General features: G+C 38.4%; 1 protein-coding gene across 2 annotated transcripts in view; it reads left to right on the top strand.

Annotated features, from left to right (window-relative positions):
* The window catches only part of DROSHA (drosha ribonuclease III), an 80,432-nt gene that overhangs the window by 35,393 nt on the left and 32,432 nt on the right, over nucleotides 1–12,607 (top strand). For both annotated transcript variants that reach the window (XM_037380327.1, XM_037380328.1), the window contains 3 exons: nucleotides 1,941–2,040; nucleotides 4,977–5,084; nucleotides 10,322–10,429. In XM_037380327.1, the coding sequence (XP_037236224.1) occupies nucleotides 1,941–2,040; nucleotides 4,977–5,084; nucleotides 10,322–10,429 (316 nt within the window). The remainder of the gene's footprint in view (nucleotides 1–1,940; nucleotides 2,041–4,976; nucleotides 5,085–10,321; nucleotides 10,430–12,607) is intronic.

Here is a 12,607-nt window from a genome sequence, read left to right as displayed (position 1 = left end):
TGGTGGGCCTTGGTGCCATGTGAATCTTCTAGTTTTCTCATCCATAGAAAGAATATTTAAGAACTACCTTTATTTTGATGCTGAATTTCTTAATGTTTGTAAAGTTCTAGTACCGGGTATCAAAACCAGTATAAAGATACAAAACATATTCTTCTCACATTTTTTTTTTGATTTTAACTCTAAAATTTTCATGTTGTTGTTGTTGGGGTTTTTTGTTTATTTGTTTTTCCAGAGATGCTTCCAGAATTTAGGGGTAGTTCTTTTTATCAAAGTAACAAAGCAGTTTGTGTGGAAGACCTCTGTTGTGCCTTAACTCTGGCTTAACTCTGGTATGTGTGAGATAAGCAATGCCCAGAAAAGATGTGTCTTTTCTTTATGGTGTTCTAATACAGAATTTTTGTTATTGTAATTTGTTTAATAATTTTCAAACTTAAACGCAGTAACAGAGCTTGTTCTACCCATATTAATACTAGTAGTAAAACATACATTGTAGATCATAGTTTCAGGTGGTTCTTTTTGGGTTGAAACCTCCTTGTGCCATTTGTTTGTTTTCTGGTTGGTCGATTTGTTCATTAACTTGTTTTTCTTCTTTGGATGGGGATTTGTCAGAAATAGATGTGCTATTCTGCAGACTGCAGAAATGCGGAGAACAGAGCATAAAAAAATCTATGGATTGACCCTTTCAGATGTGTTTATAGACTCAAAAGATACCAGCATCTCTAGAGACAGAGTATATATTTAAGAATGCTGCAGAGCAATAGCTATGGAGAAAATGCCAATAAAAAAATGTGTGCCTGTGAACCCAGGATGCTGGGACGATTATGAAATAGTAAAAGAGCTGCTGCTTTGTTTACAGCTTTGCTACTAATGTGGTAGCTTCCTACTAAAACCACTGTTCTAAGCTGGTGCTGAAGAGGATCTTCTTTTATAATGTAAATATATAGAAGAAAATAAACCACTTGGGTAAACTTCCTCCCACAGTCCTCTAATTCCTTGTTTCCTATTAAAAAGCCTGGGTTTATGGGTTTTCTTGAAAAATCTCTACAGAGGTGATACTATTTTGAAGATAGTATCATTTCCTAAGGACACAAGGTCTGTGTCACGATTCTGTTGGTTGCTGTCCTGCCATAGTAACTTTTGAACCCATTGGTGAATTGCAGCTGAACGGAGTGGTGGGATGTTGTCTGCAAATGGATTAAGTTCTTCACAGGTTTTGTGAAAATCTGTGCTAGGCTGCAGAGGGACTCCCACTGAAGAAAAAGTTCTGTTATTGAGGTTCATGTGTAATTCAACAGCCCCAGAATAGGAAAAGGCTTGACAGTTGGAGAGAACCAGAAACCTTAAGTGTATGGTAACCATAGAGAAAACTTGACTTGCTGTTTCCATTCATCACAAACCCGTAGGGAATGACGCTTTATTCCACTGTTCACAGAATGACTTTGTGTTGCACATGACTTATGCTCTTTCTCGGGTGCTTCACTAAAATGTTTCGGCCAGTGTAAGAACAGACACTTCTTGGGAAAAGTTACAACTGCTTTTCAGTTAGTGATAAGTAAACCCTGTGGAGAAGAGGGAGTTCTCACTTGCCTGAATTGAGTTGTCATTGCTGTGGGCAAGTCTTCTCAGCCTGCAGAGGTGGCCCTTTGGAGAGGATGGGTGGGTATTTGGGAGTCCTGGATTCTACTCTGAGCTTTTCTGTTCACCTCAGTGCACACTAATGCCTCCTGTCTGCTGCTGTGTCCACCCAGCTGGAACGACTGCAGAGACACTGTTGACTCTCTTGGAAGATGCTCTGAGATTTTTTTCTGCAGCAAGAAGATGCTTGTAGACAATCTGTGTGTATATGGGTACATTATTAGCAGCTGGTGCATTCATAAGGAGAAACAGTGGGACTTCTGTTCTATTGACCAAAATGTTTGTTTTCTGATTTTGTCCTTCAGGTACCAAAAGCTGTGGAAGAGTTATGTGAAGCTGCGTCACCTGTTGGCTAATAGTCCCAAAGTCAAACAGGCTGATAAACAGAAATTATCACAAAGAGAGGTATGCTGGGCTGTCCTATAACAGATAAATAAGCATGGTTAATTCAGGATGAAATAAAGCCATATGACCACCCTGTATATGGAAACAATAGAAATCCTTTACAACAGATTTTCATTTCAGGCTGTTAACACTGATTTTATTTTTATCTTTGCTTGTTAGTGAATGGATGCGTTTTTCTTTTTTTCAGCTGTCAAACTACTGCAAGTTTTTTTACCCAAGTCTAGAAATGATTGTTATAGAACCATAACTTTTTTATAGCCATTGCCATTAATGATTTCAAGAATTAGCATAGAGAAGGATTTTTTATTTCAGAGTGCACTTTTAACTGGCTCGTAATTTTAAACATTTCTCTTCTAAGATGAAAACTGCCACACTTGTGCATGATTTTAAATTGTAATTTTTAGGCAGTCTTAGTGATGTTCTTTAAGATCTTTGAGCTGAAGTCATCTGGTTGTTGTTATTTTCAGTAATCTGCAATGATAAATGAGGTATTTGTTGAATTTTTGTCTTTTCTCACTTTTTTTTTTCCCCTGAAGTGATGAGCTATAAGCATTTCCTAAGTGCAGATGCTCAGCCAACTGGGAATTAAAATCAGAAAACTAAAGTCACCTAAATATAGTCTAAAGCAGCCTGCTCTCAGGTATCTATTTTTTAAGATATTGGACTAAAGCTTTGAACTTGTCTGGTGCATGTCTACCAGGCACTCTTAATTGGACAGCTGATGTAAAGAATACCTAGAGGAGAAATTAACATCTTTTGTACCGGATGGAATTTAATTAAGTGGTGTTGTATTTTTATTTATTGATTAGAAAAACTGATGTTTCATAGAGTCATAGAATAACCTCAGCTGGAAAGAACCCATGAGGATCACTGCATCCAGTTCCTGAGTCTTCCCCAGTTTGCTAATTGTGTAGCTTTGGTTGCAGTAAATGTTTGATACATTTGACATTGCATCTGATTTTTATTATTACTGCAAAGCATAGTATGCTGTTGCAGGAGCAAGAGTCTTAGTTAATGTTTTATTTACGCTGATGTTAAATAAGCCCTTAGCTTGCTTACTTGTAAATGGGAAAAAACAACAATGTTGTGACTTAACAGAAAAAAATATTTTGTCCCTATAGGAGATAATTTTGTTTGCTACAGCTTTCTACACTCTGAGCAAGTAGAAGGGACAACTATTGTTTTATGGGCATCTTTTCATTAAGGGCTAATGGATGACTTATTTGTAAAATTGTAGTGGATTGGATGCAGGTGGGTGATTACGTTTTGCTTCAAAAGATAAAATGCTCCTTGTTTATTTATCACTTAATGTGTGGTGTGCTGATTTTTGTTGCTAGACCATATTATCTAGGATAATGGGTTTATCACAAGTAGTTTGCCATCAGAGGCGCGTATGGGGCTGAAGCAGAAGCTTTATGTGAGGATAACCTATGCATTTTGCCAGTGGAAGTGATAGTAACTTAGAAGGAACAGCAGGGCTGCACCTGACTGGTACATGGGCTTTTAAAGATTATCAGTCATGTATTATGAGCCAGTTAGCCTAAAAGTACAGTTAAATCTAGCAAACACTGTAGCAGCTGTCTCAGAAAATGCCCAATGACACAGCCTCAAAATGCAAATTTTGGGCAATGCATAAGGGGTGCAATGCTGCAAGCATCTCTGTTCCCTTTGCCATCAGTCATTCACTACTATGAGATTGTATGATGTTGTTATTTGTGACAAGGTTCCTCTAACCTAGCTTTGAGCATTTGCAGCAGGTGCATAAATTGGGACCTGAAGACTCACTTTGAAGTCAGTGGAGAGAGAAATAAAATACATTTTTGGAAGCCATTTATCCCCCTTCATTGAATATAAAAGGCGCCAGGGCTAACTAGCCTCCTACCTTAGACACCTCAGTATTGAGATGTCTGAGGTTTGATGAATCTGTGTCTGGATAGATGTGCCTCTTGGAACCACTCTGAGTCTCTGCAGAACAGAAGACAGAGCTCAGTCCTGCCCAGAGATGCTTACAGGCTTTAGACTGGCAGCAGGGAAGAGACAGCTTTGAGCAAGTGCCCTGTAGTGAAAAAGAGGAGAGGGAGGATGGGTTGCAGCTTTGAAAAGTTTTGTGTTTTGAAGAAGGAAGAGTGTTGAGGGAATCTTTACCAGTAGCACATGCCATGTGGGGAGATTGCATACCCTGAGGGCTTTGTAGTATTTGAACCAGGAGATCCTGATCCAGGAATTATTTATTTTAGCTGGTTTTCTTTCATTCCATTTTTACAGAAAAATACTTGCTTTTAATGAATCTGTCCCTTCCATAGTTTCTAGAGGCAAATAAACTGTTTACACGACACTAAACAGCCAGTGGTCAAGGCAAAACAGGTTTTATTTTTTTAATCTTTAATTGAAAAAATATCAGCAGATTTCGTCATAATAGGCTCCAAGACTAGTGAATGCTTACCCTTTACCCAGACTGGGAGCACTGACAATGTTGAACAGGAGCTATTATGAAGTAGCTGAGATCACAAAACAAAGCCTTTCTTTTACTTAGTTTGTTTTACTCCTACTGAATGCTTCAAACCAGGAGTACTCGTGGTGACAGCCTAGAATGAAGAGGTTGTTTTGCACAGAGGGGTAAAGAAGGTGCTTTCATTCTAAGGATCTTAACTTGCTTATGTATCATCTTGGATGTATGAGTCAGACTGGTTTGTTCTGTCATTTTCAATAAAAAATGTGTTCACCTGTGTTCTCTTCTTGGTTTACCAAAACCCTCTATCTACACTGTACTTCAGCACATCTGCCAGTCTATGGCTAGCAGTTATAAGACTTGGATTGTCTTAGAAACTGCTCACCAAAAGCAAACCTTAAAGGGTATTGTGAACACACGCATGTGTGCATTGGTAGTGCTTTGTCGTAGAAATTCTTCACAGGACTTCCATTCTCTCCCTGTTTAGGAAGCGCTGCAGAAAATTCGTCAGAAGAACACGATGAGACGTGAAGTGACTGTTGAGTTGAGTAGCCAGGGATTCTGGAAGACAGGGATACGCTCTGATGTCTGCCAGGTGACTAAACTGAAAAAATGACTGACATATTTTCTTTCTTGATAGTTGCCAGTTACCTCGTACGAGGGTTTGTTGTGATTCTAGGCTGAAGAACCAAAGTGAAGTGAATACCTCAATAAGATCTGTTGATTTAGAGAACTATTCTAGTGTCTTGTCCCCCCTCCACACACAGAAAAAGTTATCTCAGAATTTTAGTTTTCTTGCCACTGGGTTGATTAGCACAAGGAGAGGGGTTAGGAATGGCCAGCTTGAGGCTGGAGGTTACCCAAATGTTGAGTCTAGCATGGAATTCCAACGACTTCTTCATCCATCAATTGAGTTGGCTTTAGATGTTCTTATTTTAATACATTTTTCTATTTAGATATTTTTTCAAAACCCAAATTTTACAGTGAAGCATGAAGAAGTATCTTTTAACCTGGAATAAAGAAAGAAAGAAACAAACAAAAACCCACACCAAACTTCGGGATTAAAACAGGTGACCATCAGTAGGGAGATGTCTTTCAGATACTCTGTTTTATGTGCCTGACACCCCCAAGGTACAGATCTCTGCCAGATCTGTCCTGGAGCAGTTGACAGCCACCAGATTTGTGATATGATAAAAATAAGTGCAATTTTTATATAATAACGTATTAGTAAAATTCAAGTAGTTATAACAGCCAAATAAATATACTGGAGGTATATTTGCATCGTTTTTTTAACTGTTGTTTTGGAGATGTTATTTAAGCATTAAATGCTTAAAATTAACAGTATGAAATATAGACTTTGAGGGTTGCTAGGCAAAGTTATAGGTAGAAATCCCATTGTTACTTTAGAAATCTGGTAAGGCCAAAGGGGAAATTCTAACAGGAGAGGAAATGCTAATAACTAAAATTGCTTTTCATCTGTCTGAAACATTTATTGTCGTTCCACTATTGTTTCTGAAGTAAAAGAAAGAGAACAGTGGAACAGTGTCTTCTCTCAAGCCAAGAAAAATTACAGCCCTTTTCTAATTTTTTGTTGTGAACTGTATCTCTTTTTACAGGTTAAGTAAAGAGTGTAAATTTCTAATTTAGGAGCTTTGAAACAGTTCTGTGTTACTCGTAATATCTGCTGTGATTCATCCCTTAATGTCTTCTTGGATATTGCTGTTTAATTTCGTTGTTGAAGGACAGCAAAACACCAAAGAATGATGAAAGTAAAGTTATTTCATGGTTTTGTGCCCAGCTGCAGCCATAACATGCAAGTCAGCCAGTTCTTGTATGAAGGTCCTTTGATTTGATTTCTTTGAGAGTCCAAGAGTAGGCAAACTGTATGTTTGTAAAATTTAAGATTACTGCTGTAGCTACATCGTTTTCCCAGATTAAAGAAGACTAAAACCAAACACACATCAGTCTACTCTGTGGGCAGAGCTAAAGTGCAGTGATTTAAAATTAATGCTTTTAAAAGTGTTACAGTTTAAAAGTTTGAATCTCTTTTAAGTCACTCGGATAGCTTAGAGTTGTTCTAAGTTCCACGTAGCAGTAATGACGCTGGTCTGTGCAGTCTCGCAAATGAACCACTTGGAGCAGGAGGTAAAAGGGTGAGTGAAGTGTTCCAGAAATGTCAAATGGCTGTGTTGTGCCAGGCTTACTTGAAGTTACCCAGTAGTTGAAGTGCACTGCTTGCCCACAGAGCTGGACAGCACTTACTATGCAGTCTGGCGGGATGAGGCCATGCTGAGAAGGTACCCCCACACAACCCCCTTCATTGTTGCCTGTATTGTTGCTGGTCTGCCCTCAACAGCAGTGTTAAGTGTTCAGGGTAAGGAGAGAAATTACACATTTCAAAATACTTCAGCTCACTTGGTTCATCTTTGCAGCTTCAGGTGAGGAACAGGCTGCTAGCCTGGGGGATGGTGGCAGTAGCTGTGGGCACCTGAGAGAGTCCCTGCCTTGCCATGCCAGCTGCAGCAGGAAAAAGAACATGCAGCATTGTTAAAATCATATATATTTAAACAAAGAAAAGGGTTTACTTGTTTGTAACCAGATGCAAGTTTCAAGGTTGTGAAAACTCCTGTGGCCATATGGTTTCAGGACACTTTTTTTTAATCATTAGCTGTTCTTTAGCCTAATACAATTTTTCAAGCATATTTTATTTTCTCGTAAAGAGATAAATACATAAAACATCAGAAGCATCAAATAGCTATAATCCAACATGATGCACATTAATTGAATCAATCAAGTACTTAGTGCCATGAAAGCAGCACTTTGTCAATATAACTGCAAGACTCAAATTAAAGACCTGCGTGCTCCCAGGGAGATGTCAATTCTTCATTCACTGCACCACAGCTGATAATAATCTAAAACTTTATATTTCAGTCTTCAAACTTAGGGCCACATGTATTGCTATAAAGGATATTAAACCTTGCTTCAGGGACTCTTTATGCCTAAGGCACTGGAACATGCAGGCAGGAAAGCAGAGTTGTCCTATGAAACAGATCTGGGGTTGTTTTGGGGGGGGTTTTGTTTGGTTGTTTTTAAAAATAATTCCTTCTATGAAGGAAGGTATAGGAAGCACACCTGTACAGTTTAATGGAGGTAAGAGGGATGTTCCCCTGGAAAATTTGTAAATTACCTTAAGGAAACTCTAAATAGAGTGACATGGTAACAAAATAAAATTTCACTTAATCATTTTGCTTGGTGTAGTTTTGCATTTTTCTGCCATTCAGTGATCCAGGCATCTTTGTCTTGCTCTTAACTAATTACTCCCATCCGGTGGAAGAGGACTGGCTGTTGGTCGACAGCCTGTCCTGTGAGCAGGCAGTGTGCCCAGATGGCCAAAAAGGCCAGTAGCGTCCTGGTCAGAAATAGCACGGCCAGCAGGATCAGGGCAGTGTTCGACCCCCTGTACTCAGCACTGGTGAGGCTGCACCTGGAATCCTGTGCTCAGTTTTGGGACCCGCACTAGAAGACTTTAAGGTGCTGGAGTGTGTCTAGAGAAGGGTCCACAAGTCCTCTGAGGAGCAGCTGAAGGAACTGCAGTTAAGCGTGGAGAAAAGGAGGCTCGGGGGGACCTTATCACTGGTTACAACTACCTGAACGGAGGTTGTAGCAAGGTGTTTGTTGGTCTCTTCTCCCAGATAGCAAGCGATAAGACAAGAAAATGGCCTCAAGCTGTGCCAGGGGATTTTTAGACTGGATATTAGGAAAAGTTTATTCACTGAAAGAATTGTCAAGCACTGGAACAGGCTGCCCAGGGAAGTGGTGGAGTCACCTTCCTTGGAGGTATTTAAAAGATGTGTAGACATGGTGCTTAAGGACATGGTTTAGTGATGGACTTGGCAGTGCTGAGTTAACGGTTGGACTTGATGATCTTAAAGATCTTTTACAACCAAAACAATTCTATGACTCTGTGATTACCTTTGTGGTTTAATCTTGGCTAGTAATTAAGTACCATGCAGCTGCTTAGAGAATCGGAAAGGAATGTAAACTCTAGGGTTGAGATAAGAACAATTTAATAGTTGAAAGAAAAATTAAAAAAAACGCAATAATAATAATAATAACAGGTACAATGAAAAGGGGTGGGGGGAAAGGAAGAAATCCAAAGGTAAAGGAGGAAAGAAAATAAGTGATGCACAACTGCTCACCTCCTGCTGACCGATGCCCAGCCAGTCCCTGGGCAATGATTCCCAGGCCCTGGCCAACCCCCTCAGTTTATATACCAGCATGATGTTCTATGGTATGGAATATCCACTGGGCTAGTTTGGCTAGATGTCCTGGCTGTGTCCCCTCCCAGTTTCCCGTGCCACTCCAGCCCTCTCGCTGGCAGGGCCTGAGAAGCTGGAAAGTCCTTGACTTAGTGTGAACATCACCCAGCAACAACTAAAACCATGAGTGTGCTATCAACATTGTTCTCACATCAGAGCCAAAACACAGCACTGCACCAGCTACTAAGAAGAAAATTAACTCTATCCTAGCTGAAAGCAGGACAACCTTCCATCTGTGTGTTCAGTTCTCAAAAATTTCAGTCTTTTACTTAAGAATAACCAATGGCAATACTTTCTGTTTAACTTTTCAGTCTTGTAACTTTCACCGGTTTGTGTTTTTTGCTGTTCTTTCTTTAACAGACATGCAGAAATCCATAACATCGTTTATTCTGTGAATTATACATAATCTGCTTTATATGCTTGACTTTCTTGTATCCCTCTACACTGTACGCTCATATTCTGTAATTATGCACCTTCCCCTTCCTGAAATTAATAGTGATAGCCCTCACATTTTGATTCTGTTAAAAACATGTCATTCTTTTGAATATATTCATGCCATGTCACTAATAGGAATGATTAGAAGAACTGACGTTTGAGATCAGTGTTATAAAAATGATTACATGCAATAATGACAGTTCTCCTGTAGCACTTACTTTTCACACTTATGCAAGATTTTAGATGTTGATGTACTTGCTGTACCACTGTACTAATAAACTGTACTATTTGCTTATTTCAACCCATATCCATCCAAAGCCCGTATTAGTGTAGAATTCCTGCTGTAAAACACTAAAACAGGAAGATTTTCATTGGTGCAACATAGTTTTATTGAAATTTTTTATCGACATTTTCCCCAACAGAAAAACAGTATCGGTTTCCTAGATAATCAAAACAACCTTTCTGATATTTTTTAGCATATTAAGCAAGGAAATGCCAGGCTACAGCATTTCAAAAGGCCCTTAATTTTCCTTGGAAGGAAATGAAGCAAGGTACTAATAACTGTGCTCGAAAATGAAGTAGCTGCTGTTGTTGGGTGAAAGCTGGTTGAAGTGGTATGAAGTGTTTCTTCCCTAATGTTATGAGGCAGAGGGAAATGGTCTTTCTTCATCTTTGGTACTAACTTAAGGCTGCAGGGTGTTAAATGAGAATATACAAACATATAGCATCATATTCAGTCCCAGGTTACTGAAATTTGGTGTTACTGGAGACAGACATTTTTTACCTCATTCAGAATACTTAACTAGAATACTGGGTTTATTTATTTATTTATTTAGTCTGTGTGGGGCTGTGTCCTGACGGTGGTTACGCAGGTGGACAAATCGGATTTAATTAAGTGCTCTGATGATAAAAGTTGAGAAACTATGATTATCTTGTTGTTGTTGTTGTTCCTCATTTAAACCAAAACAGTAAAACTCAGTGTTGTGACAAATGGGAAATGTTTGTATTTATAGCTTAGTCAGCTGAGAACTCTGCACACTGAAGTTAAATGCTTTTCCATGTTGCTGTTGGTTTTCAGCATGCGATGATGCTTCCTGTCCTCACCCACCATGTCCGCTACCATCAGTGCCTGATGCATTTGGACAAATTGATAGGCTACACTTTTCGAGATAGATGCTTACTACAGGTAAGATAAGAAAAAAATAAACTACTGGCTGGTTTGTCTTCCTAACGTTACTGACTTTATCCATAATACTGCCAGTTGTACAAACTTGAGAAATGCACTGCGTTGCCACAGCTTGGATGTACTTGATCACTTGCACTGCAGGTCTTACAAAAATTTCAGTTATCCCAAGAGACTTCTAGAGACATTTATTGTGCATGTAGGCATATACCTACCTTTGCTCCAGTGGTAGGTCTGGATTTGCTTCTAACCTGTAGAAAGACAAAAATATGCTTACTGAAAAGAATACCAGGTACATTATTCATTATTTTCATGTGAAGAATATGATGTTATTCTGCAGACGAATGTACACACCTTGCTTCTTCCTTTTATAGTCTGTTGTTCCAAAAAAGAATAAAATAACTTAAGCATTGCCTTTGTTTTTTGCATTTATAGCTAGTGAAAAGGAATTTGCAAACTTCTGTTTAGCTCTTGATTTCTACAAGTACATGATGAAATTTTTGCACATACAAAAAGGGCAGGATCTGGAGAGGGCAATTTCTTGTTTTAAATGCATCTATGTTGCATAACCAGTCATTTATGTAAGTGCATATTTGGAACTGATGGGTTCCAAAGGCTGACTCTGCATGGTGGCCCCTTTCTCCTTAAGTTTTTTCTGAAGTTACTGAAGGGAAATGGAGACTTCTATTCAGAATTACCCCTTGAAATAAGTGTTATTTCTCCACCCACTGGGGCTGAGAAAGGTGAATTTTTTTGAGTTCAAACATGCAGTTTCTGTGTGTGTGTGTGGAGAATGGACTCCCAAACTACTTTAAGCGGAGGCTTATGGAGAAATATTTTTCTCTTGACTTTTCTGTTTTCTACAAGTTGGTTTCCAGGGCATGTCCCACTGAAAGTTATAAACATTGAGCACCTTGTAGGATTTGGTTGTTTGCAGGCTGCCTTGGTTTTAATATGAAAGACAATAATGCAGTGGTGGAAATCTTCAAAATATTGAGACCAAATACACCAACCAAAAAGCAAATTGCAGTGGAAAAGGGGAGAAAGCATAAAATCAAGTATGTCAGCATTACTCAAAATAATGTTTAGTTATAACAAATGGGCTTTTTTAATGCTTGATCCCTATGCAAATGTATTTAAAGCTTACAGACTTGTTCTAGAAGAGAAAGAGCTTTTTAAAAATTTATATGGCACGAGTCACCTACTTAAATATAGGCGATATTAGATGTATAATGTTGCAATGATTTTTACCTGTTTCATCATGAGGTATTCTTTTTAAAGTACAGACTGGGCAAGAAAGACTAAGCTAATTTAATTATTCAGGGAAGTTGTAATTTGTCATCCAGTGCAGATGGAACAGAAGTTGGGAATTTGCAATTATGACAAAGTTACTAATATTAGCGAGGAATTGAAAAGGACTTGGAGAATGTTCTTATTGATGAAATATAATTTTACTCTCAAAAATAATGAAAATAAGTTGCTCTAAGTCTTATGTTTGGAAAGCCACAGACAGTGTTTGAATGAACTACTGGAATGTCCTTTGCTCACAGCTGCAGAACTAGTCCTACAGGTTTTCAGAAGTAACTTTCTGCAGCTTGAATTTGCCAGTGTATATCTTGTTTTATGTACAAGGTGTGTGTACACGTATGTTTATACATATATAATATTTTTAGGTGTGTATGAGTAAAGAAACGCAAGAATTTCCAGGATGGAGTCATAAGAGCTAGCTGTAGTTCTATGTACTATGCCATTTTTGTAGTGTTGGTGTCAGCAGCAGAGTAAGCTTTTGATAATGCTAGATGGTACAAAGGTAAAACAAACAAAAAAACAATCTTGCCATTGCTCTTCACTTCCACTTGAAGAGTGGCCCTGTGTAGTCAGGAGAGAAGGAGCTCTTATATGAATAACGATGGCAGAGATAATACACTTGTTTGTTGCTTTTTGAGGGTTTTTTTGAAGTAGGAAAGTTTTATAGATATTTAAATAAACTAATTAAAATATATGAATGGTTGAGAAGCTCTTTTGGTTGTTCATATTTTTAATACGAATATTTACGCTGCAATGTTAGAGTGAATATATGTTTAAATAAGCAAATGTATTGAAATCAGGTCAGCAAAGCTGGTAAGCAAAACTCTTAAGGCAAGTTGGCAGTTCATGCTTTTTCATTTCTAAACTAATTTT

Source organism: Falco rusticolus, chromosome 3 (assembly GCF_015220075.1).
Source record: "Falco rusticolus isolate bFalRus1 chromosome 3, bFalRus1.pri, whole genome shotgun sequence".
Taxonomy (NCBI): domain Eukaryota; kingdom Metazoa; phylum Chordata; class Aves; order Falconiformes; family Falconidae; genus Falco; species Falco rusticolus.
The sequence above is the reverse complement of the archived record's forward strand: the minus strand, read 5'-3'. Positions and strand labels throughout refer to the sequence as shown.